Source organism: Rana temporaria, chromosome 5 (genome assembly GCF_905171775.1).
Source record: "Rana temporaria chromosome 5, aRanTem1.1, whole genome shotgun sequence".
Taxonomy (NCBI): Eukaryota; Metazoa; Chordata; class Amphibia; order Anura; family Ranidae; genus Rana; species Rana temporaria.
This window is the reverse complement of record NC_053493.1, coordinates 426,461,793-426,488,243: the sequence shown is the minus strand read 5'-3', so window position 1 is coordinate 426,488,243 and position 26,451 is coordinate 426,461,793. Positions and strand designations below refer to the sequence as shown.

Genomic DNA, 26,451 nt, shown 5'->3' with positions numbered 1-26,451 from the left:
AATATATAACCCTCTCCTCTATACACCCCAATATATAACCCTCTCCTCTATACACCCCAATATATAACCCTCTCCTCTATACACCCCAATATATAACCCTCTCCTCTATACACCCCAATATATAACCCTCTCCTCTATACACCCCAATATATAACCCTCTCCTCTATACACCCCAATATATAACCCTCTCCTCTATACACCCCAATATATAACCCTCTCCTCTATACACCCCAATATATAACCCTCTCCTCTATACACCCCAATATATAACCCTCTCCTCTATACACCCCAATATATAACCCCTCTCCTCTATACACCCCAATATATAACCCTCTCCTCTATACACCCCAATATATAACCCTCTCCTCTATACACCCCAATATATAACCCTCTCCTCTATACACCCCAATATATAACCCTCTCCTCTATACACCCCAATATATAACCCTCTCCTCTATACACCCCAATATATAACCCTCTCCTCTATACACCCCAATATATAACCCTCTCCTCTATACACCCCAATATATAACCCTCTCCTCTATACACCCCAATATATAACCCTCTCCTCTATACTACACCCCAATATATAACCCTCCTCTATACACCCCAATATATCCCCTCTATACACCCCAATATATAACCCTCTCCTCTATACACCCCAATATATAACCCTCTCCTCTATACACCCCAATATATAACCCTCTCCTCTATACACCCCAATATATAACCCTCTCCTCTATACACCCCAATATATAACCCTCTCCTCTATACACCCCAATATATAACCCTCTCCTCTATACTACCCCAATATATAACCCTCTCCTCTATACACCCCAATATATAACCCTCTCCTCTATACTACACCCCAATATATAACCCTCTCCTCTATACACCCCAATATATAACCCTCTCCTCTATACTACACCCCAATATATAACCCTCTCCTCTATACACCCCAATATATAACCCTCTCCTCTATACACCCCAATATATAACCCTCTCCTCTATACTACCCCAATATATAACCCTCTCCTCTATACTACACCCCAATATATAACCCTCTCCTCTATACACCCCAATATATAACCCTCTCCTCTATACACCCCAATATATAACCCTCTCCTCTATACACCCCAATATATAACCCTCTCCTCTATACACCCCAATATATAACCCTCTCCTCTATACACCCCAATATATAACCCTCTCCTCTATACACCCCAATATATAACCCTCTCCTCTATACACCCCAATATATAACCCTCTCCTCTATACACCCCAATATATAACCCTCTCCTCTATACACACCCCAATATATAACCCTCTCCTCTATACACCCCAATATATAACCCTCTCCTCTATACACCCCAATATATAACCCTCTCCTCTATACTACACCCCAATATATAACCCTCTCCTCTATACACCCCAATATATAACCCTCTCCTCTATACACCCCAATATATAACCCCTCTCCTCTATACTACACCCAATATATAACCCTCTCCTCTATACACCCCAATATATAACCCTCTCCTCTATACACCCCAATATATAACCCTCTCCTCTATACACCCCAATATATAACCCTCTCCTCTATACACCCCAATATATAACCCTCTCCTCTATACACCCCAATATATAACCCTCTCCTCTATACTACACCCCAATATATAACCCCTCTCCTCTATACACCCCAATATATAACCCCTCTCCTCTATACACCCCAATATATAACCCTCTCCTCTATACACCCCAATATATAACCCTCTCCTCTATACACCCCAATATATAACCCTCTCCTCTATACACCCCAATATATAACCCTCTCCTCTATACTACACCCCAATATATAACCCTCTCCTCTATACTACACCCCAATATATAACCCCTCTCCTCTATACTACACCCCAATATATAACCCTCTCCTCTATACACCCCAATATATAACCCTCTCCTCTATACTACACCCCAATATATAACCCTCTCCTCTCCATCATCAACAGACTCGCCAGCAACAAAGACTCCTCCCCCAACAGTACGTACCTCCCTTCAACGACTGACGCCCCACCGCCCCCCCAGCAACAATAGATTGCCCATCAGCCAGCGTCAATACGCCCCCTCCCCCCGCACTCCCATTACATTCAGTTCTGAAGGTGGCAGAAATGCGTTCCCCGCGTTCCTGCTGAAAGAAGGCCCTGGGTCCAGCACATCTGTTCAGCAAGGATGCTTCCTGCACTCTCTAATATACAGGTCAGTGTTGTCACATGTTAATAATCGAAAAATAGCCTTTGGGGACACATAATGAAAAATAAATAAATACAGGGGAACCTCAGATTGCGAGTAACGCGGTTAACGAGCGTTTCGCAATACATGCGCTGTGTATTTTTTTTTTAAATCCTGACTCGGATTACGAGTGTTGTCTCTCAAAATGAGAAGGATTCAGGCCAGAGCGGTGTGCAGTACCGCGTTTGGCCTGAGGTGGGGGGGTGGCAGAGCCGAACGACGCCGATTGGCGACGCTCGGAAATCCTCAGGAAGACTCGGAAATACTACGTTCCCGAGCCTTTCCGAGGTTTGCCAAGGTCAGCCGATTGTCTTCGGGCGTTTCCGAGGTTCTCCGGTGCCCCTCCCACCTCTGGTCACATTCGGTATTGCATGCCATTGAAGTCAATGCGGAACTAATTATTTTAGTTTCCATTGACTTCTATGGGAAAATTCGCTTTGATATGTGAGTACTTTGGATTACAAGCATTCTCCTGGAACGGATTATCCTCGTAATCCGAGGTTCCACTGTATTTTATTATTCTTGGAAATTGGAAAACGATTCGAATTCGAAAACTATGCTGATTATTTCCTCCCTATCACATCTGAGCAGCCCATGTGACTAGAGAGAGGCTGGAAGGGCATGAATTTGTTACGTTACATTTGTTTCATTTGTTTTGGTTTATTCCTTTTCGGAATGATTCAAAAAGTTTTCGAATCAATTTAAAAAAGTTTTCGAATCAATTTAGAAAAGTTTTCGAATCAATTTCCAAAAGTTTTTGAATCAATTTCCAAAAGTTTTCGAATCAATTTAGAAAAGTTTTCGAATCAATTTCCAAAAGTTTTCAAATAAATTTCCAAAAGTTTTCGAATCAATTTAGAAAAGTTTTTGAATCCATTTCCAAAAGTTTTCGAATCAATTTCCAAAATTTTTCGAATCAATTTCCAAAATTTTTCGAATCAATTTAGAAAAGTTTTCGAATCAATTTCCAAAAGTTTTCGAATCAATTTCCAAAAGTTTTCGAATCAATTTCCAAAAGTTTTCGAACCAATTTCCAAAAGTTTTCGAATCAATTTCCAAAAGTTTTTGAATCAATTTAGTTTAATTTGTTTGGTTTATTCCTTTTAGGATCAATTTCCAAAAGTTTTCGGATCAATTTCCAAAAGTTTTCGGATCAATTTCCAAAAGTTTTCGAATCAATTTCCAAAAGTTTTTGAATCAATTTAGTTTAATTTGTTTGGTTTATTCCTTTTCGGATCAATTTCCAAAAGTTTTTGGATCAATTTCCAAAAGTTTTCGGATCAATTTCCAAAAGTTTTCGAATCAATTTCCAAAAGTTTTTGAATCAATTTAGTTTAATTTGTTTGGTTTATTCCTTTTCGGATCAATTTAGAAAAGTTTTCGAATCAATTTAGAAAAGTTTTCGAATCAATTTCCAAAAGTTTTCGGATCAATTTTCAAAAGTTTTCGGATCAATTTCCAAAAGTTTTTAAATCAATTTAGAAAAGTTTTCGAATCAATTTAGAAAAGTTTTCGAATCAATTTCCAAAAGTTTTCAAATCAATTTCCAAAAGTTTTTGAATCAATTTAGTTTAATTTGTTTGGTTTATTCCTTTTCGGATCAATTTAGAAAAGTTTTCGAATCAATTTAGAAAAGTTTTCGAATCAATTTCCAAAAGTTTTCGAATCAATTTCCAAAAGTTTTCGAATCAATTTCCAACATTTTTCGAATCAATTTAAAAAAGTTTTCGAATCCATTTAGTTTAATTCGTTTTGGTTTATTCCTTTTCTAATCAATTTCCAAAAGTTTGTGAATCAATTTCCAAAAGTTTTTGAATCAATTTAGAAAAGTTTTCGAATCAATTTCGAAAAGTTTTCGAATCAATTTCCAAAAGTTTTCGAATCAATTTCCAAAAGTTTTCGAATCAATTTCCAAAAGTTTTCGAATCAATTTAGAAAAGTTTTCGAATCAATTTCCAAAAGTTTTCGAATCAATTTCCAAAAGTTTTCGAATCAATTTAGAAAAGTTTTCGAATCAATTTCCAAAAGTTTTCGAATCAATTTCCAAAAGTTTTCGAATCAATTTAGAAAAGTTTTCGAATCAATTTCCAAAATTTTTCGAATCAATTTCCAAAATTTTTCGAATCAATTTAAAAAAGTTTTCGAATCCATTTAGTTTAATTCGTTTTGGTTTATTCCTTTTCGAATCAATTTCCAAAAGTTTTTGAATCAACTTAGAAAAGTTTTCGAATCAATTTCCAAAAGTTTTCGAATCCACTAATAACAAAATGGATTCGAAAAATGTTCTAAATTGATTTGAAAACTTTTCGAATCGATTTGAAAAGGAATAAACCAAAACGAATCCCGAAAATTCATTAAACAAATTAAACAAATTTAACTAAAGGAATTCATGCCCTTCCAGCCTGTATCTTAGAATAAGAGGGAGGTGAAGCCTCCATCAACCTACATTTAACACCCCACCCCCATTGTGTTTAGCTGGTTAGTGGGCAGGGAGGAAGAGGAAGGGGAGTGGCCTGTCATTGCGTATACGCCCACATGTGTGACTCTCTAGTCACATGGGCTGCTCAGATGTGATAGGGAGGAAATGCTCAGCAAAGAAACTCATTAATAACTGAGCTGGCTCCACTGCTCTGCAAAACCCCCGACTGCATTGGGGACAGGAGGGGGAGATAAAGAGCAGAAGGATCAACCTTGTGTTTATTTTTATTTGTTTGCTGCAGAATACAGAAAATGAATCCCATAGTGATGAGTGAGTATAAAGAGCCTGGAATATACACCATTTATTGATCGTTTTTTATGATATGGGTTTAGTGTAGACATGTGCAATTCGTTTAGTTTCCAATTCGTTTTTAAACGAATTGTGAGAAATTCATTTATTCCGCAATTTCCGAATATCCAAATTTTTCAATTTCTGAATTTTTTCGGATTTTCGGATTTCCGAAATTTTGAATTTCTGAATTTCCCAATTTCATGAATTTCCGAATTTCGAAAATTCGAGATTCTAAAATTCGAAAATCTAAAAATCGAAAATTTAAAAATCGAAAATTTTAAATTCGAAAATTTAAAATTCGAAAATTTAAAATTCGAAAATTTAAAATTCAAAAAAAATGGGAAATTTGGAAAGTTGAATTTCCAAAAATTCGAAAATTAAAAAAAATTAGTTTTTTTTATTGTTTTAGTTTATCGTTTTAGTTTTTTCTTGCTTTTTTCGGAAGCTCGGAAATTCGGGAAATTGGATTTTTGCATTTTTTGGAAATTCGGAAATTCAGAATTCAGAAATTCAGAATTTCGAGATTCGAAGATTCGAAAATGAAAAAATTTAACAATCGAAAATTTGGAAAGTTGAATTTCAAAATTTCAGAATTTTAAGAATTTCCAAAAATTACGAAAATATTTTTTTTTCCGTTTTAGGTTCATTCGGTTTTTTTTTTGCTTTTTTCAGAAGTTTCGGAAATTCGGGAAATTAATTTTATTCATTATTTTTGCTTTTTTTGGAAATTCGGAAATTCTGAATTTCGAAATTCTAAAATTAGAAAATCTAAAATTAGAAAATCTAAAATTAGAAAATTTAAAATTCGAAAATTGGAAATTTGGAAAGTTGAATTTTAGAATTTCCAAATTTTAAGAATTTCCAAAAATTCGAAAAATTATGAAAATTCGTTTTTTTCTTTTTAGTTTCATTTGTTTATTTTTTTTGCTTTTTTCGGAAGTTCGGAAATTCTGGAAATACATTTTATTAAATTATTTTTGCTTTTTTTGGAAATTCGGGAATTCAGAATTCGGAATTTCGAAATTTCGAGATTCTAAAATTCGAAAATCTAAAATTCGAAAATTTTTAATTCGAAAATGGGAAATTTGGAAAGTTGAATTTCAGAATTTTAAGAATTTCCAAAAATTCGAAAATTACGAAAATTCGTTTTTTTCTTTTTAGTTTCATTCGGTTTTTTTTTTTTTTTGCTTTTTTCGGAAGTTCGGAAACTTGATAAATTAAGCTTATTCATTATTTTTGTTTTTTTTTGGAAATTTGGAAATTCCGAATTCCGAATTTTCGAATTTTCAAATTCCCGAAAAAACAAATAAAACGAAAACAACGCATTTTTTTAATTTCCGTAAAAAGCAAAAAAACAAGTGAAACAAAAACGATAAAAACAAATTTTTCGGCAGTGCACATGTCTAGTTTAGTAAGACTTTTTAAGGAAGAATGGGGAGGGGTTTGTGTTGATCGTTTACTATCAGAGAGGAAGTGACGTCACCCTGTGAATGTCGTCTGACGTCACCTCAAGCGTTGGATCACAAACCAGCCACACGTTGCGTCCAGCACACACGCCATTTATTGCACTCGGGTGACTCGACTCAGTTTTTTTTTACAATTTCCTATAAAGAGGAGATAGAAAAGTCTGTTGGCTGCAGCTTTGCTCTTCTGGGGCTCCATAGAAAGATCTCCATGAGAACCGAGAGGCCTCCTGCCGTCCAGAGGTTCCTCTACGTCTTCTAATGTATTCTCAGTGTCCAACCCTCGGCCATTCTCCCTTCCCATAGACATCCAAGGTGACCTCTCAGTCGGAGAAGTAGGTGCCGTTATACCGGAAGGGTTTCTCCGACACACATTGGCCAACAACCTCCGGAGTCCAGCGTTTGATGGTCACTTTACTGAAGGTCTTGTCTGTTGGTCTGACGATGACCGTGGACCTGGAGGCCACCGACGGATCTTCATCGAAGAAGTTGAAGGGTCGGAGGAAGAATCCCACCGAGTTCCCCGGGGTGGAAGTGTTGGGGATGTCCTCAGAGTGGGGGATGTGGAGGAAGCCAACAGTCACCCAGGCCACCAGGTCCTGAATGGGAAGAATGAGGTAGGGTTAGAAAAGACATCATTGCGTGCAAAAATTCTATAACCAACAAAGTCAGTGGGGGCTGGTGCTCCAAATGTTTGGGGGGCGCAAACAAACTGAAAAATTCTGGAAAAAAACATCAAACGCAGCCACTGTACCAAACACAACCACTGTGCCCATCAAACACAACCACTGTGCCCATCAAACACAGCCACTGTGCCCCAAGTGCTGCCACTGTGCCCAAAGTGCTGCCATTGTGCCCCAAGTGCTGCCACTGTGCTCCAAATGTTTGGGGGGCGCAAACAAACTGAAAAATTCTGAAAAAAAAACATCAACTGCAGCCACTGTGCCCATCAAATGCTCCCATTGTGCCCCCAAGTGTTGCCACTGTGCCCCAAGTGTTGCCACTGTGCCCCCAAGTGTTGCCACTGTGCCCCAAGTGCTGCCACTGTGCCCCAAGTTTTGCCACTGTGCCCCAAGTGTTGCCACTGTGCTCCAAATGTTGCCACTGTGCCCCAAGTGCTGCCACTGTGCCCCAAGTTTTGCCACTGTGCTCCAAATATTGCCACTGTGCCCCAAGTTTTGCCACTGTGCCCCAAGTTTTGCCACTGTGCCCCAAGTGCTGTCACTGTGCTCCAAATGTTGCCACTGTGCCCCAAGTTTTGCCACTGTGTCCCAAGTGCTGCCACTGTGCTCCAAATATTGCCACTGTGCCCCAAGTTTTGCCACTGTGCCCCAAATGCTGCCACTGTGCCCCAAGTGTTGCCACTGTGCCCCAAGTGCTGCCACTGTGCCCTAAATATTGCACTGTGCCCCAAGTTTTTCCACTGTGCCCCAAGTTTTTCCACTGTGCCCCAAATGTTGGCACTGTGCCCCAAGTGCTGCCACTGTGCCCCAAGTGCTTCCACTGTGCCCCAAGTGTTGCCATTGTGCCCCAAATGTTGCCACTGTGCCCCAAGTGTTGCCACTGTGCCCCAAGTTCTGCCACTGTGCCCTAAATATTGCCACTGTGCCCCAAGTTCTGCCACTGTGCCCCAAGTGCTGCCACTGTGCACCCCTGTCATCTGCCCGGCACTTACCTTGTCTCAGGCGGCAAGCAGCGAGTGGTGAGTGGTGTCGGGTGTCCTCCATCTTCCCCGACCCTGATGTCTTCTCCCGTCCTCTGCTGTGATTGGAGGCCTGATAGGCGTCCATTCACAGCGCCTGTCACTTCAGATAATCAGGTGACAGGTAACACCTGTTTGGCTGAGAGGCGGTTCAATGTTATGAAAGCAAATTCCTTCACTGCCACTGTGCCGAAAAAGTTGCCACTGTGCCCCAAGTGCTGTCACTGTGCCCCAAGTGCTGTCACTGTGCCCCAAATGTTGCCACTGTGCCCCAAGTGCTGTCACTGTGCCCCAAATGTTGCCACTGTGCCCCAAGTGCTGTCACTGTGCTCCAAATGTTGCCACTGTGCCCCAAGTGCTGTCACTGTGCCCAAAGTGCTGTCACTGTGCCCCAAATGCTGCCACTGTGCCCCAAGTGTTGCCACTGTGCCCAAGTGCTGCCACTGTGCCCCAAGTGTTGCCACTGTGCTCCAAATGTTGCCACTGTGCCCCAAGTGCTGCCACTGTGCCCCAAGTTTTGCCACTGTGCTCCAAATATTGCCACTGTGCCCCAAGTGTTGCCACTGTGCTCCAAATGTTGCCACTGTGCCCCAAGTTCTGCCACTGTGCCCCCAAGTGCTGCCACTGTGCCCCAAGTGCTGTCACTGTGCTCCAAATATTGCCACTGTGGCCCACTTTCCTAACATACAGCTAAGTGAGAAGCGAACGCACAGCGTTGCTCCCGCTTCTCACATTTTTGGGCGCCGATTAGAGCCGATGGCTCTAATCAGGTGCATCCAAAAAACACCACCACCGCTGTAATTCAGGTGCCCGAAAAGGGTCCGGACACCTGAATATGGGGTGATTAGAGCGGTGTCAGGAGAGGGGGGGGGGGCGGCTCCTGCGCCCTTTATGGACGCACCGCCGCTGACCAAAGCTACAACTAAAATGTCAGCTGGAGCACACGGGGGGTCAGGAGACACAAAGAAGAGGAACCTGGAGAGGAATTATAGTGAGGAGACCCCATGAGGTACCACAAGCCATGGCTGAGCGTACGAGACACCCCCAAATAAAATATCCCCTCGGAGTTTTCCGGCTCCGGTGTCTCCTCTTGCCCTGGTTGACCCAATCCCACATTCTCTACATTCCTCTGTGAGGTTCTAAACCATAAAGACCCCACAAGGTGGGCAGAGCACTCACTTTGTTCTCAATGTCCTCGTTGTTGCGGAGGAAGTTCTCGAAGTTGATGGCGGGATCCCAGGGATCGGATTGGATATACATGCTGTTACTGGTCTGCTCCCAGTCCTTGTGCCGCGTCACCGCCAGGCTGTACCTGCCAATCACACAAACAAAGGCCATGAATCCCGAGACCCCCAACTCAGCTGCCATGATTAGAGGGTGCAAACGGCATCTTTCCTTTGGGGGTCTCTGGATTTTCTTTCCTTTATTTTTTGCTTATCCTGCCAAATATTCTGGAATAATTACAGAAAACAGAACAACCTTCTCCATTCATGAACTGACCTCCTCCCCTCCCCCCCTGAGAAGATTACCTGGACCAGGCGATCCCTCTCTCCGCGTCCCACTTTCGGGGCAGCACGCTGTGGGCGTGGGAATTGTACTGGATCCGGTAGCTCCTGTAATGGTCCCACTTGTTCTTCTTGTTGGGGTTCATGAACATCAGGTACCGGGGCAGCGGCTCCCCAAATCGGAAGGCGGCTGTCCTCTCGCTGGACCTCAGCTGTCTGTCCATCCGGGATTGGACGATGAAGTCACCGGGGCTCCAGGGGTTGGAAATATTCTCGTATTTCAGATCGATCGTTTCAAAACTGTTTTCAGCGCCTGAGAGAAGGATGGAGGCATGAGAGAGCGGGAGAGAGAGAGAACGGGGGGCATGAGAGAGCGGGAGAGAGAGAGAGAACGGGGGGCATGAGAGAGCGGGAGAGAGAGAGAGAACGGGGGGCATGAGAGAGCGGGAGAGAGAGAGAACGGGGGGCATGAGAGAGCAGGAGAGAGAGAGAGCGGGGGGCATGAGAGAGCGGGAGAGAGAGAGAGAACGGGGGGCATGAGAGAGCGGGAGAGAGAGAGAGAACGGGGGGCATGAGAGAGCGGGAGAGAGAGAACGGGGGGCATGAGAGAGTGGAAGAGAGAGAGAGAACGGGGGGCATGAGAGAGCGGGAGAGAGAGAGAGAGAGAGAGAGAACGGGGGCATGAGAGAGTGGAAGAGAGAGAGAGAATGGGGGGCATGAGAGAGTGGAAGAGAGAGAGAACCCCCCGCATGAGAGAGTGGAAGAGAGAGAGAGAACGGGGGGCATGAGAGAGCGGGAGAGAGAGAGAACGGGGGGCATGAGAGAGTGGAAGAGAGAGAGAGAACGGGGGGCATGAGAGAGCGGGAGAGAGAGAGAGAACGGGGCGTATGAGAGAGTGGAAGAGAGAGAGAGAACGGGGGGCATGAGAGAGTGGGAGAGAGAGAGAGAACGGGGGGCATGAGAGAGTGGAAGAGAGAGAGAGAACAGGGGTATGAGAGAGTGGGAGAGAGAGAGAGAACAGGGGGCATGCGAGAGTGGAAGAGAGAGAGAGAACGGGGGGCATGAGAGAGAGAGAACGGGGGGCATGAGAGAGTGGAAGAGAGAGAGAGAACGGGGGGCATGAGAGAGTTGAAGAGAGAGAGAGAGAACGGGGGGCATGAGAGAGTGTGAGAGAGAGAACGGGGGGCATGAGAGAGTGGAAGAGAGAGAGAGAACGGGGGGCATGAGAGAGTGGGAGAGAGAGAGAGAGAACAGGGGGCATGAGAGAGTGGGAGAGAGAGAACGGGGGGCATGAGAGAGTGGAAGAGAGAGAGAGAACAGAGGGCATGAGAGAGTGGAAGAGAGAGAGAGAGAACGGGGGGCATGAGAGAGTGGGAGAGAGAGAGAACGGGGGGCATGAGAGAGCGGGGGAGAGAGAGAGAATGGGGGGCATGAGAAAGTGGAAGAGAGAGAGAGAGAGAACGGGGGGCATGAGAGAGTGCAAGAGAGAGAGAGAACGGGGGGCATGAGAGAGTGCAAGAGAGAGAGAGAACGGGGGCATGAGAGAGTAGAAGAGAGAGAGAACGGGGGCATGAGAGAGTGGGAGAGAGAGAGAGAATGGGGGCATGAGAGAGTGGAAGAGAGAGAGAGAACGGGGGGCATGAGAGAGTGGGAGAGAGAGAGAACGGGGGGCATGAGAGAGAGAGAGAACGGGGGCATGAGAGAGTGGAAGAGAGAGAGAGAACGGGGGCATGAGAGAGTGGAAGAGAGAGAGAACGGGGGCATGAGAGAGTGGAAGAGAGAGAGAACGGGGGCATGAGAGAGTGGAAGAGAGAGAGAACGGGGGCATGAGAGAGTGGATGAGAGAGAGAGAACGGGGGCATGAGAGAGTGGAAGAGAGAGAGAGAACGGGGGCATGAGAGAGTGGAAGAGAGAGAGAGATTGAGAGAACGGGGGGCATGAGAGAGCGGGAGAGAGAGAGAGAAAGAACGGGGGGCATGAGAGAGTGGAAGAGAGAGAGAGAACAGGGGTATGAGAGAGTGGAAGAGAGAGAGAGAACAGGGGGCATGAGAGAGTGGGAGAGAGAGAGAGAGAACGGGGGGCATGAGAGAGTGGAAGAGAGAGAGAGAACAGGGGTATGAGAGAGTGGGAGAGAGAGAGAGAACAGGGGGCATGCGAGAGTGGAAGAGAGAGAGAGAACGGGGGGCATGAGTGAGTGGGCGAGAGAGAGAACGGGGGGCATGAGAGAGCGGGAGAGAGAGAGAACGGGGGGCATGAGAGAGTGGAAGAGATAGAGAGAACGGGGGGCATGAGAGAGTTGAAGAGAGAGAGAGAGAACGGGGGGCATGAGAGAGTGTGAGAGAGAGAACGGGGGGCATGAGAGAGTGGAAGAGAGAGAGAGAACGGGGGGCATGAGAGAGTGGGAGAGAGAGAGAGAGAACAGGGGGCATGAGAGAGTGGGAGAGAGAGAACGGGGGGCATGAGAGAGTGGAAGAGAGAGAGAGAACGGAGGGCATGAGAGAGTGGAAGAGAGAGAGAGAGAACGGGGGGCATGAGAGAGTGGGAGAGAGAGAGAACGGGGGGCATGAGAGAGCGGGGGAGAGAGAGAGAATGGGGGGCATGAGTGAGTGGGAGAGAGAGATAGAACGGGGGGCATGAGAGAGTGGAAGAGAGAGAGAGAACGGGGGGCATGAGAGAGTGGAAGAGAGAGAGAGAACAGGGGGCATGAGAGAGTGGGAGAGAGAGAGAACGGGGGGCATGAGAGAGTGGGAGAGAGAGAGAACGGGGGGCATGAGAGAGTGGGAGAGAGAGAGAGAGAGAAAATGAGAACGGTGGCATGAGAGAGTGGAAGAGAGAGAGAGAACGGGGGGCATGAGAGAGTGGGAGAGAGAGAAAAAGAGAGAATGGGGGCATGAGAGAGTGGAAGAGAGAGAGAGAACGGGGGGCATGAGAGAGTGGGAGAGAGAGAACGGGGGGCATGAGAGAGTGGAAGAGAGAGAGAGAGAACGGAGGGCATGAGAGAGTGGAAGAGAGAGAGAGAGAACGGGGGGCATGAGAGAGTGGGAGAGAGAGAGAACAGGGGGCATGAGAGAGCGGGGGAGAGAGAGAGAATGGGGGGCATGAGAGAGTGGGAGAGAGACAGAGAGAGAGATAGAGAACAGGGGCATGAGAGAGTGGAAGAGAGAGAGAGAGAACGGGGGGCATTAGAGTGTGGAAGAGAGAGAGAGAGAACGGGGGGCATGAGAGAGTGGGAGAGAGAGAGAAAGAGAACGGGGGCATGAGAGAGTGGGAGAGAGAGGGAAAGAGAACGGGGGGCATGAGAGAGTGGAAGAGAGAGAGAACAGGGGGCATGGGAGAGTGGGAGAGAGAGAGAGAACGGGGGGCATGAGAGAGTGGGAGAGAGAGAGAGAACGGGGGGCATGAGAGAGTGGAAGAGAGAGAGAGAGAGAACAGGGGGCATGAGAGAGTGGAAGAGAGAGAGAGAACGGGGGGCATGAGAGAGTGGGAGAGAGAGAGAGAACAGGGGGCATGAGAGAGTGGGAGAGAGAGAGAAAGAGAACGGGGGCATAAGAGTGTGAAAGAGAGAGAGAACAGGGGGCATGGGAGAGTGGGAGAGAGAGAGAGAACAGGGGGCATGAGAGAGTGGAAGAGAGAGAGAGAACGGGGGGCATGAAAGAGTGGAAGAGAGAGAGAACAGGGGCATGAGAGAGTGGAAGAGAGAGAGAACGGGGGGCATGAGAGAGTGGGAGAGAGAGAGATAACAGGGGGCATGAGAGAGCGGGAGAGAGAGAGATAACGGGGGGCATGAGAGAGCGGGAGAGAGAGAGATAACGGGGGGCATGAGAGAGTGGAAGAGAGAGAGAGGGGGGCATGAGAGAGTGGGAGAGAGAGAGAGAGAACGGGGGGCATGAGAGAGTGGGAGAGAGAGAGAGAGAACGGGGGGCATGAGAGAGTGGGAGAGAGAGAGAACGGGGGGCATGAGAGAGAATGGGGGGTAAGAGAGAGTGAAAGAGATGGAATGGGGGGTAAGCGGCACTAATGGGCACTAGTGAGGCTGCACTGATGGGAACTGATAGGCAGCACTAATGAGGCTGCACTGATGAGGCTGCTCTGATGAAAACTGATGAGGAGGCACTGATAGGTGACACTGATGGGCACTGGTGAGGAGGCACTGATAGGAGATGATGAGGCTGAACACATGAGCACTGAAGAAGCAGCACTGATAAGCAATGTTAAGCTGCACTGATGGGAACTGATGAGGAGGCATTACTAGGCAGCACTGATGAGGCTGCACTAATGGGAACTGATATGTGGCACTGATAGGAACTGGTCAGGAGGCACTAATGGGAACTGGCGAGGAGGCACTGATTGGAACTGATATGTGGCACTGATGGTAACTGGTGAGGAGGCACTAATGGGAACTGGTGAGGAGGCACTGATGGGAACTGGTGAGGAGGCCCTGATGGGCACTGGTGAGGCTGCACTAATGGGAACTAACAAGGGGACGCTGTAGAGGTGGCACTGATAAGCTACCCTGATAATCAGTGTAAACAATGTACTGTCATCCTTGCCGTTTATCAACACTCCTTTCTTCACACCGAGGCAGCATGTGAGGGAAGGACTATCGTTAACCGGTCCAGCAAGTTTATTTACATGTGACCAGCTGTGATTGGATACGGCTGATCACATGGTAAAGGGCCACTGTAAAGGACACAACCTGCCCGATCTGCGCCGTAGCCGCCTTTTGGCCATAGTTCAGGCAGGATGGGTAGAGACTCTGCGACTTGAGTTCCATAGATTGGAATGGGCGCCATTGAAATAAATGGGCTTTGACGTATAATGCGACTCTACACGTCACACGACAAGTCACACCGGCGTGCACCGAGCCTGAGGAATGAAGCCTGCAGAGTTGTATCTCACCTGCAATGTCCAGGTCCACCTTGTAGTTCACCAGGTGAGTGTGCAGGTTCCCCAGGACGTGGCTGTAGACTTTACTTCCATAGTGAAGGCCATCGGGGGTGAAAAACGTGGCATGGATGTAGCCCGTGGCGCTGACTTTCACCTCGATCACCCCGTTCTGGTAGAAGACGAAGTCCCAGATATAGTCGTAGTTGTAGACGGTGGACGTTGTCCTCACCACCAGCACGTGGTTCTCCACCCCGGCGTAGAAGTTGTAGCCGCCGTCGTGGGTGCTGTCAAAGTGGCGGCGTAATGGCATCCCCGTGGGCAGTTCAAAGATGCACAAAGCGTTCTTATAACGCACGGGCTCATCTGTGTCATAAAAGTTGTACAAGTCCAGGTAAGTGGCCACTTCAGGGCAGTCGATGCCCTTGGCCAACTCATAGTGTACCGTTCCCATTGCCCACCCGGAATCGATGTACTTGGTCTGCATGGCCGCCGGAGTGACCCCGCTATAAAATGCAATGGCCTCCTGGATGCTCACCTCATAGGCTACGCGTTCGTTGTTGTACTGTATGTCGAAGATCTGTAAGCCTGCAGACGGACGCACACGGAACGCAAAGCTCCACCCTGTATACTCAACATAGTTACCCAAAACTTTGTACCGCTTGCCCTGAGGTTCGCATATTTTGGGTCCATGAACGTTGGTGTTGGTCTTGAAGTCCCCACGCGGCATGTAGGTGGAGTAGGGATCTTCCTCGGTAAAATGCGTAAGAGGAATAACGTTCAGCTCCTTTTTTTCATATTTTTGAAGAAGTTCCTTGACGCTATCAAAGTATTGTCCGTTATACCAGATCTTCTCCACCGTCCACTCCTCGGGGTTGAGGGAACGGTGATTGAGGAGGATCTCGAAGCCTATAGGGTGGAGGAAAAAGCCATCGACAAACCTCTGCAAGATTATCCAAGAGCGGCGCTCTCCGGACCTCAAGCCGCGAGGAGCAATGTCGGTGAACGCCAGGCAGCGCTTGGAGCAGTTATAAAACGAATAACCGGAAACTTCCAGTAATAAGTGGTTAAATTCCTTGGTGACCTCTACCAGCTTCTTCTGGATCTTCTCGTATTCCACGTTGATCACGGGCCGGGACTCGAAACTGATCAGCTTCTTTCCTCTGGGATTGATCCGTCGGTAATAATACGGGTGGGGGAGGGGACCCACAAGGAATTCGGTGACGTTGGGGTTGGGTTGGTTACCGAAAAATATTACAACTTTGGCCTCTCGGAGGGGTTTATTTTTGCCATCACTATCCAAGAATTTCAAAACTTTACTCTTTTTTGGCAAATTCAGCTCCATCATAAAAATGGTGTTTTTGCCGTACGTCTTCTGGCTGGAAACCAGGTTGAGTTGCTGCTGCTCCACGAGAAAACTTTTTATGGATTTCATCTCCTCGGGAGTCAAGTCTGAGAATACAGAGGCCATGTACCGACCCATGGATGAGGACTTTCCTTGGGAGATGGCGGCCGTCATACAAAGCACGCCCACCACCTGTAGAAGGTAGGTACTCCTCATGATGTCCATTCTTCAGCACCTACAATGAAGAACAATATTGTGTGAGAGGGTTAGATCAAAGCATCCCACAAACTTCCATACATAGAGTCAGTGCCGGGACAAGGCCATCTACATCCCACTGGGACCATCCCAAACCGAAATCGGCCCCTCCAAGATGTATGATGTGACGGGAGGGCCCATGCCTAAAGCTGTGTAAGGGGCCCCATAATTCCTGATGGCGGCCCTGGTGCCGGGGAAAGGCCATCTACATCCCAGGGGGACCAACCCAAACCGCAATCAGCCCCTCCAAGATGTATGATGTGACGGGAGGGCCCATGCCTGAACCTGTGTATGGGGCCCCATAATTCCTGATGGCGGCCCTGGTGCCGGGACAAGGCCATCTACATCCCAGGGGGACCAACCCAAACCGCAATCGGCCCCTCCAAGATGTATGATGTGACGGGAGGGCCCATGCCTGAACCTGTGTAAGGGGCCCCATAAATCCTGATGACGACCCTGGTGACGGGACAAGGCCATCTACATCCCAGGGGGACCAACCCAAACCGCAATCGGCCCCTCCAAGATGTATGATGTGACAGGAGGGCCCATGCCTGAACCTGTGTAAGGGGCCCCATAAATCCTGATGACGACCCTGGTGCCGGGGAAAGGCCATCTACATCCCACGGGGACCAACCCAAACCGCAATCGGCCCCTCCAAGATGTATGATGTGATGGGAGGGCCCATGCCTGAACCTGTGTAAGGGGCCCCATAATTCCTGATGGTGGCCCTGGTGCCGGGACAAGGCCATCTACATCCCAGGGGACCATCCCAAACCGCAATCGGCCCCTCCAAGATGTATGATGTGACGGGAGGGCCCATGCCTGAACCTGTGTAAGGGGCCCCATAAATCCTGATGACGACCCTGGTGCTGGGGAAAGGCCATCTACATCCCACGGGGACCAACCCAAACCGCAATCAGCCCCTCCAAGATGTATGATGTGACGGGAGGGCCCATGCCTAAAGCTGTGTAAGGGGCCCCATAATTTCTGATGGCGGCCCTGGTGCCGGGGAAAGGCCATCTACATCCCACGGGGACCAACCCAAACCGCAATCAGCCCCTCCAAGATGTATGATGTGACGGGAGGGCCCATGCCTAAAGCTGTGTAAGGGGCCCCATAATTTCTGATGGCGGCCCTGGTGCCGGGGAAAGGCCATCTACATCCCAGGGGGACCATCCCAAACCGCAATCAGCCCCTCCAAGATGTATGATGTGACGGGAGGGCCCATGGAACTCAGAATTCCTTGGGGAGTTTGGGAAACCCTTGTATCAGCTCCCCCTGCACCTCTTATGTTTAAGTCACCCTGTGCCTCTCCAATTCAAATCCCACCTCCTAGCACAAATCTCCCCTCCCAGCACAAACCACTCCCCCCACCCCACCTAATCCCCCCTCCTAGCACAAATCTCCCCTCCCAGCACAAACTACTCCCCCCACCCCACCTAATCCCCCCTCTTAGCACAAATCTCCCCCCCCCAGCACAAACTACTCCCCCACCCCCACCTAATTCCCCCTCCTAGTACAAAGGTGGCTAATGTCCTGTACATACGATCGGAATTTCCGATGGGATAAAATCCGATGGAATTTTCCGTCGGAATTCCGTTCAAGCTGTCTTGCATACACAAATTCAGACCGTCCAAAACACGGTGACGTAAGACACCACAACGAGCCGAGAAAAATTAAGGTAAATGCTTCCGAGCATGCGTCGACTTGATTCTGAGCATGCGTGTTTTTTTCTCCGTCCACACAGACGATCGGAATTTCCGATAGGATTTTTTTCCATCGGAAAAAAATAAAACATGTTCTATTTCTAAACTCAGACGGAAAAAAAGTCAGATGGGTCGGAATATCTGATGAAAAAATTCTGGCCGGCTTGCGAACGCCCGTTCGCTCAGAGACACAAAGACGCAGATGACGTCAGCACGTCGAGTCCACCCGACACGCGTTTCGTCATATAATGACGTCGTCCTGGGGTATGGGCGACGCATTGACGCATCGCGTTAAATACACAGACAGATAAAGCAAGCCTCGATGTGAATCATGGATGGGAACACCTCGTTAGCTGCGCGGAAAATATACTTGTGTGGGACATTCTGTGCAGGTAGAAGGAAGAATAGATTCTACGACATCTCCACAAACCCTGGAGCCCAACATCTCACATCCAAGATGGAGAGAGGTTGGATATTCTAAAGAAACGACGATTGCAAACACAACTCCGAACCAACCAATCCTGAGCGACTCCCAGAAATAAAAAATAAGACTAGATGTAAACCCGATGACTGATATCTCATATGATTTTTTTGGCGCTTCCTGTTATAGGGTCACAACACTCTGTCCCTGGCTCCCTATTGTTCTACTTTGTTGTCACCCTGTCACAAGGGCTTACACTAGAGACTAAAAGTAGCTGTTTCAACAAAAGATGTATACGGGATGGGGGGGGGGTATGAGGAGGGTGTATGGTGAGGGAATGAGGAGGATGTATGGTGAGGGAATGAGAAGGGTGTATGGTGGGGGTATGAGGAGGGTGTATGGTGAGGGTATGAGGAGGGTGTATGGTGAAGGTATGAGGAGGGTGTATGGTGAGGGTATGAGGAGGGTGTATGGTGAGGGTATGAGGAGGATGTATGGTGAGGATATGAGGAGGGTGTATGGTGAGGGTATGAGGAGGGTGTATGGTGAGGGTATGAGGAGGGTGTATGGTGAGGGTATGAGGAGGGTGTATGGTGAGGGTATGAGGAGGGTGTATGGTGAGGGAATGAGGAGGGTGTATGGTGAGGGAATGAGGAGGGTGTATGGTGAGGGTATGAGGAGGGTGTATGGTGAGGGTATGAGGAGGGTGTATGGTGAGGGAATGAGGAGGGTGTATGGTGAGGGTATGAGGAGGGTGTATGGTGAGGGTATGAGGAGGGTGTATGGTGAGGGTATGAGGAGGGTGTATGGTGAGGGAATGAGGAGGGTGTATGGTGAGGGTATGAGGAGGGTGTATGGTGAGGGTATGAGGAGGGTGTATGGTGAGGGTATGAGGAGGATGTATGGTGAGGGTATGAGGAGGGTGTATGGTGAGGGTATGAGGAGGGTGTATGGTGAGGGAATGAGAAGGGTGTATGGTGAGGGTATGAGGAGGGTGTATGGTGAGGGTATGAGGAGGGTGTATGGTGAGGGTATGAGGAGGGTGTATGGTGAGGGTATGAGGAGGGTGTATGGTGAGGGAATGAGGAGGGTGTATGGTGAGGGAATGAGGAGGGTGTATGGTGAGGGAATGAGAAGGGTGTATGGTGAGGGTATGAGGAGGGTGTATGGTGAGGGTATGAGGAGGGTGTATGGTGAGGGAATGAGGAGGGTGTATGGTGAGGGTATGAGGAGGGTGTATGGTGAGGGTATGAGGAGGGTGTATGGTGAGGGTATGAGGAGGGTGTATGGTGAGGGTATGAGGAGGGTGTATGGTGAGGGTATGAGGAGGGTGTATGGTGAGGGAATGAGGAGGGTGTATGGTGAGGGAATGAGGAGGGTGTATGGTGAGGGAATGAGAAGGGTGTATGGTGAGGGTATGAGGAGGGTGTATGGTGAGGGTATGAGGAGGGTGTATGGTGAGAGAATGAGGAGGGTGTATGGTGAGGGTATGAGGAGGGTGTATGGTGAGGGTATGAGGAGGGTGTATGGTGAGGGAATGAGGAGGGTGTATGGTGAGGGTATGAGGAGGGTGTATGGTGAGGGTAGGAGGAGGGTGTATGGTGAGGGTAGGAGGAGGGTGTATGGTGAGGGTATGAGGAGGGTGTATGGTGAGGGAATGAGGAGGGTGTATGGTGAGGGTATGAGGAGGGTGTATGGTGAGGGAATGAGGAGGGTGTATGGTGAGGGAATGAGGCGGGTGTATGGTGAGGGTATGAGGAGGATGTATGGTGAGGGAATGAGGAGGGTGTATGGTGAGGGAATGAGGAGGGTGTATGGTGAGGGAATGAGGAGGGTGTATGGTGAGGGTATGAGGAGGGTGTATGGTGAAGGTATGAGGAGGGTGTATGGTGAGGGTATGAGGAGGGTGTATGGTGAGGGTATGAGGAGGGTGTATGGTGAGGGAATGAGGAGGGTGTATGGTGAGGGTATGAGGAGGGTGTATGGTGAGGGAATGAGGAGGGTGTATGGTGAGGGAATGAGGCGGGTGTATGGTGAGGGTATGAGGAGGGTGTATGGTGAGGGTATGAGGAGGGTGTATGGTGAGGGAATGAGGCGGGTGTATGGTGAGGGTATGAGGAGGATGTATGGTGAGGGAATGAGAAGGGTGTATGGTGAGGGAATGAGGCGGGTGTATGGTGAGGGTATGAGGAGGATGTATGGTGAGGGTATGAGGAGGGTGTATGGTGAGGGTATGAGGAGGGTGTATGGTGAGGGTATGAGGAGGGTGTATGGTGAGGGTATGAGGAGGATGTATGGTGAGGGTATGAGGAGGGTGTATGGTGAGGGTATGAGGAGGGTGTATGAGGAGGGTGTATGGTGAGGGTATGAGGAGGGTGTATGGTGAGGGAATGAGGAGGGTGTATGGTGAGGGTATGAGGAGGGTGTATGGTGAGGGAATGAGAAGGGTGTATGGTGAGGGTATGAGGAGGGTGTATGGTGAGGGAATGAGGAGGGTGTATGGTGAGGGTATGAGGAGGGTGTATGGTGAGGGAATGAGGAGGGTGTATGGTGAGGGAATGAGGATGGTGTATGGTGAGGGTATGAGGAAGATGTATGGTATGGACAGGTGAGGGGTATTAGGGAAGATGGACAGGTGAGGGATAGAGGGGGAGATGGACAGGTGAGGGTTAGTGGGGGAGATGGACATGTGAGGGGGGGTGGGGGAGATGGACAGGTGAGTGGTAATGGGGGAGATGGACAGGTGAGGGGTAGTGGGGGAGATGGACAGGTGAGGGGTAGTGGGGGAGATGGACAGGTGATGGGTAGTGGGGGAGATGGACAGGTGAGGGGTAGTGGGGAAGATGGACAGGTGAGGGGTAGTGGGGGAGATGGACAGGTGAGGGGTAGTGGAGGAGATGGACAGGTGAGGGGTAGTGGGGAGAAGGATAGGTGAGGGGTAGTGGGGGAGATGGACAGGTGAGGGGTAGTGGGGGAGATGGACAGGTGAGGGGTAGTGGGGGAGAAGGACAGATGAGGGGTAGTGGGGGAGATGGACAGGTGAGGGGGGTATGGGGGAGATGGACAGGTGAGGGGTATTAGGGGAGATGGACAGGTGAGGGGTAGTGGGGGAGAGGGACAGGTGAGGAGTAGAGGGGGAGATGGACAGGTGAGGGGGGAATGGGGGAGATGAACAGGTGAGGAGTAGAGGGGGAGATGTACAGGTGAGGGGGGAATGGGGGAGATGGACAGGTGATGGATAGTGGGGGAGAGGGACAGGTGAGGGGGGAATGGGGGAGATGGACAGGGGAGGAGTAGTGGGGGAGAGGGACAGGTATGGGGGGAATGGGGGAGATGGACAGGTGAAGGGTAGTGGGGGAGAGGGACAGGTGAGGGGGGAATGGGGGAGATGGACAGATGATGGGTAGTGGGGGAGAAGGAAAGGTGAGGGGGGAATGGGGGAGATGGACAGGTGAGGGGTAGTGGGGGAGAGGGACAGGTGAGGGGGGAATGGGGGAGATGGACAGGTGAAGGGTAGTGGGGGAGAGGGACAGGTGAGGGGGGAATGGGGGAGATGGACAGGTGAGGAGTAGTGGGGGAGATGGACAGGTGAGGGGGGAATGGGGGAGAAGGAAAGGTGAGGGGGGAATGGGGGAGATGGACAGGTGAGGGGTAGTGGGGGAGAGGGACAGGTGAGGGGGGAATGGGGGAGATGGACAGGTGAAGGGTAGTGGGGGAGAGGGACAGGTATGGGGGGAATGGGGGAGATGGACAGGTGAGGGGTAGTGGGGGAGAGGGATAGGTGAGGGGGGAATGGGGGAGAAGGACAGATGAGGGGTAGTGGGGAGAGGGACAGGTGGAGGGGGGAATGGGGAGATAGACAGGTGAGGGGTAGTGGGGGAGAGGGACAGGTGAGGGGGGAATGGGGGAGATGGACAGGTGAGGGGTAGCGGGGGAGATGGACAGGTGAGGGGGGAATGGGGGAGATGGACAGGTGAGGGGTAGTGGGGGAGAGGGACAGGTGAGGGGGGAATGGGGGAGATGGACAGGTGAGGGGTAGTGGGGGAGAGGGACAGGTGAGGGAGGAATGGGGGAGATGGACAGGTGAGGGGTAGTGGGGGAGATGGACAGGTGAGGGGGGAATGGGGGAGATGGACAGGTGAGGGGTAGTGGGGGAGATGGACAGGTGAGGGGGGAATGGGGGAGATGGACAGGTGAGGGGTAGTGGAGGAGATGGACAGGTGAGGGGGGAATGGGGGAGATGGACAGGTGATGGGTGGTGGGGAGATGGACAGGTGAGGGGGGAACGGGGGAGATGGACAGGTGAGGGGTAGTGGGGGAGAGGGACAGGTGGAGGGGGGAATGGGGGAGATGGACAGGTGGGGGAGAGGGACAGGTGAGGGGGGAATGGGGGAGATAGACAGGTGAGGGGTAGTGGGGGAGAAGGACAGGTGAGGGGTAGTGGGGGAGAGGGACAGGTGAGGGGGAATGGGGGAGATGGACAGGTGAGGGGTAGTGGGGGAGATGGATAGGTGAGGGGGGAATGGGGGAGATGGACAGGTGAGGGGTAGTGGGGGAGAAGGACAGGTGAGGGGTAGTGGGGAAGATGGACAGGTGAGGGGTAGTGGGGGAGAGGGATAGGTGAGGGGGGAATGGGGGAGATGGACAGGTGAGGGGTAGTGGGGAGAGGGACAGGTGAGGGGGGAATGGGGGAGATGGACAGATGAGGGGTAGTGGGGGAGAGGGACAGGTGAGGGGGGAATGGGGGAGATGGACAGGTGATGGGTAGTGGGGGAGATGGACAGGTGAGGGGGGAATGGGGGAGATGGACAGGTGATGGGTAGTGGGGGAGATGGACAGGTGAGGGGGGAATGGGGGAGATGGACAGGTGATGGGTAGTGGGGGAGATGGACAGGTGAGGGGGGAATGGGGGAGATGGACAGGTGAGGGGTAGTGGGGGAGAGGGGCAGGTGGGGGGGGAATGGGGGAGATGGACAGGTGAGGGGGGAATGGGGGAGATGGACAGGTGAGGGGTAGTGGGGGAGAGGGACAGGTGAGGGGGGAATGGGGGAGATGGACAGGTGAGGGGGGAATGGGGGAGATGGACAGGTGAGGGGGGAATGGGGGAGATGGACAGGTGAGGGGGGAATGGGGGAGATGGACAGGTGAGGGGGAGAGGGACAGGTGAGGGGGGAATGGGGGAAATGGACAGGTGAGGGGTAGTGGGGGAAAGGGACAGGTGAGGGGGGAATGGGGGAGATGGACAGGTGATGGGTAGTGGGGGAGAGGGACAGGTGGAGGGGGGAATGGGGGAGATGGACAGGTGAGAGGGGAATGGGGGAGATGGACAGGTGAGGGGTAGTGGGGGAGAGGGACAGGTGAGGGGGGAATGGGGGAGATGGAAAGGTGAGGGGGGAATGGGGGAGATGTACAGGTGAGGGGTGAATGGGGGAGATGGACAGGTGAGGGGGGAATGGGGGAGATGGACAGGTGAGGGGGGAATGGGGGAGATGGACAGGTGAGGGGTAGTGGGGGAGAGGGACAGGTGAGGGGGGAATGGGGGAGATGGACAGGTGAGGGGTAGTGGGGGAGAGGGACAGGTGAGGGGGGAATGGGGGAGAAGGACAGGTGAGGGGGGAATGGGGGAAATGGACCGGTGAGGGGGGAATGGGGGAGATGGACAGGTGATGGGTAGTGGGGGAGAAGGACAGGTGAGGGGTAGTGGGGGAGAAGGACAGGTGAGGGGTAGTGGGGAGATGGACAGGTGAGGGGTAGTGGGGGAGAGGGACAGGTGAGGGGGGAATGGGGGAGATGGACAGGTGAGGGGTATTGGGGGAGATGGACAGGTGATGGTTAGTGGGGGAGAAGGACAGGAGAGGGGGGAATGGGGGAGATGGACAGGTGAGGGGTAGTGGGGGAGAGTGACAGGTGAGGGGTAGTGGGGGAGAAGGACAGGAGAGGGGGGAATGGGGGAGATGGACAGGTGAGGAGTAGTGGGGGAGATGGACAGGTGAGGGGGGAATGGGGGAGATGGACAGGTGAGGGGGGAATGGGGGAAATGGACAGGTGAGGGGTAGTGGGGGAGAGTGACAGGTGAGGGGGTAGTGGGGGAGATTGACAGGTGAGGGGTAGTGGGGGAGAAGGACAGGTGAGGGGGGAATGGGGGAGATGGACAGGTGAGGGGTAGTGGGGGAGATGGACAGGTGAGGGATAGTGGGAGAGGGACAGGTGAGGGGGGAATGGGGAGATGGACAGGTGAGGGGGGAATGGGGAGATGGACAGGTGAGGGGGGAATGGGGGAGATGGACAGGTGAGGGGTAGTGGGGGAGAGGGACAGGTGGAGGGGGGAATGGGGAGATGGACAGGTGAGGGGGGAATGGGGGAGATGGACAGGTGAGGGGTAGTGGGGGAGAGGGACAGGTGAGGGGGGAATGGGGGAGATGGACAGGTGAGGGGTAGTGGGGGAGAAGGACAGGTGAGGGGGGAATGGGGGAGATGGACAGGTGAGGGGTAGTGGGGGAGATGGACAGGTGAGGGGTAGTGGGGGAGATGGACAGGTGAGGGGGGAATGGGGGAGATGGACAGGTGAGGGGTAGTGGGGGAGAGGGACAGGTGAGGGGGGAATGGGGGGGATGGACAGGTGAGGGGTAGTGGGGGAGAGGGACAGGTGAGGGGGGAATGGGGGAGATGGACAGGTGATGGGTAGTGGGGGAGATGGACAGGTGAGGGGGGAATGGGGGAGATGGACAGGTGAGGGGGGAATGGGGAGATGGACAGGTGAGGGGTAGTGGGGGAGATGGACAGGTGATGGGGGAATGGGGGAGATGGACAGGTGAGGGGTAGTGGGGGAGAGGGACAGGTGAGGGGGGAATGGGGGAGATGGACAGTGGGGGAGATGGACAGGTGAGGGGGGAATGGGGGAGATGGACAGGTGAGGGGTAGTGGGGGAGAGGGACAGGTGAGGGGGGAATGGTGATGGACAGGTGAGGGGGGAATGCGGGAGATGGACAGGTGATGGGTAGTGGGGGAGAAGGACAGGTGAGGGGTAGTGAGGGAGAAGGACAGGTGAGGGGTAGTGGGGGAGATGGACAGGTGATGGGTAGTGGGGGAGAAGGACAGGTGAGGGGTAGTGGGGGAGAGGGACAGGTGAGGGGGAATGGGGGAGGTGGACAGGTGAGGGGTAGTGGGGGAGATGGACAGGTGATGGGTAGTGGGGGAGAAGGACAGGTGAGGGGTAGTGGGGGAGAGGGACAGGTGAGGGGGAATGGGGGAGATGGACAGGTGAGGAGGGAATGGGGGAGATGGACAGGTGAGGGGGGAATGGGGGAGAGGGACAGGTGAGGGGGGAATGGGGGAGATGGACAGGTAAGGGGTAGTGGGGGAGAAGGACAGGTGAGGGGTAGTGGGGGAGATGGACAGGTGAGGGGTAGTGGGGGAGAAGGACAGGTGATGGGTAGTGGGGGAGAAGGACAGGTGATGGGTAGTGGGGGAGAAGGACAGGTGAGGGGTAGTGGGGGAGAGGGACAGGTGAGGGGGAATGGGGGAGGTGGACAGGTGAGGGGTAGTGGGGGAGATGGACAGGTGAGGGGGGAATGGGGGAGATGGACAGGTAAGGGGTAGTGGGGGAGAAGGATAGGTGATGGGTAGTGGGGGAGATGGACAGGTGAGGAGGGAATGGGGGAGATGGACAGGTGAGGGGGAATGGGGGAGATGGACAGGTGAGGGGTAGTGGGGGAGAAGGATAGGTGAGGGGTAGTGGGAGAGAAGGACAGGTGAGGGGTAGTGGGGTAGATGGACAGGTGAGGGGTAGTGGGGGAGAAGGACAGGTGAGGGGTAGTGGAGGAGAAGGACAGATGAGGGGTAGTGGGGCAGATAGAAGGGCATTGGGGGGGTATCTAGGGCAGCAGGGCAGGCTGTGCGGCGCACGGAGCGGATGGAATAATTCACCTTTCTGCAGATCGGCTCCTGTGGCGTCTCTTATCAGCATTGCAGTGATAACTTTTTATGAAGAAGAGGGAGGGGGATGGTGACAGACAGGAGGGTGTCAGGGGGGCAGAGGACGCACATCGCACCTTCATTCTGGGCACACATCCAGGCGGATCGGTTGGCTCTGTGCCGGGCTGTGGGTATAA

The 26,451-nt window shown here is 51.0% G+C and overlaps 1 protein-coding gene and 1 long non-coding RNA gene across 3 annotated transcripts in view; both read right to left on the bottom strand.

Moving 5' to 3' along the window:
* LOC120941750 overlaps positions 1–1,989 on the bottom strand; it is a 2,386-nt gene extending 397 nt beyond the window's left edge. Inside the window, exon 1 of the long non-coding RNA XR_005749586.1 lies at positions 820–1,989. This is a non-coding gene — a long non-coding RNA (uncharacterized LOC120941750). The remainder of the gene's footprint in view (positions 1–819) is intronic.
* A 4,613-nt stretch (positions 1,990–6,602) lies between these two features.
* The window catches only part of AOC1 (amine oxidase copper containing 1), a 31,632-nt gene continuing 11,783 nt past the window's right edge, over positions 6,603–26,451 (bottom strand). The window contains exons 1-5 of one of the 2 annotated variants that reach the window (XM_040355382.1): positions 26,267–26,322; positions 14,629–16,193; positions 9,754–10,042; positions 9,404–9,536; positions 6,603–7,121 (exon numbers count right to left, since the gene is read on the bottom strand). In XM_040355382.1, coding sequence (XP_040211316.1) covers positions 6,846–7,121; positions 9,404–9,536; positions 9,754–10,042; positions 14,629–16,183 — 2,253 coding nt within the window. In that variant the 5' untranslated portion in view covers positions 16,184–16,193; positions 26,267–26,322 and the 3' untranslated portion in view covers positions 6,603–6,845. Of the gene's footprint in view, positions 7,122–9,403; positions 9,537–9,753; positions 10,043–14,628; positions 16,194–26,266; positions 26,323–26,451 lie in introns of those variants that run through there. The other variant, XM_040355383.1, reaches the window with a different exon arrangement.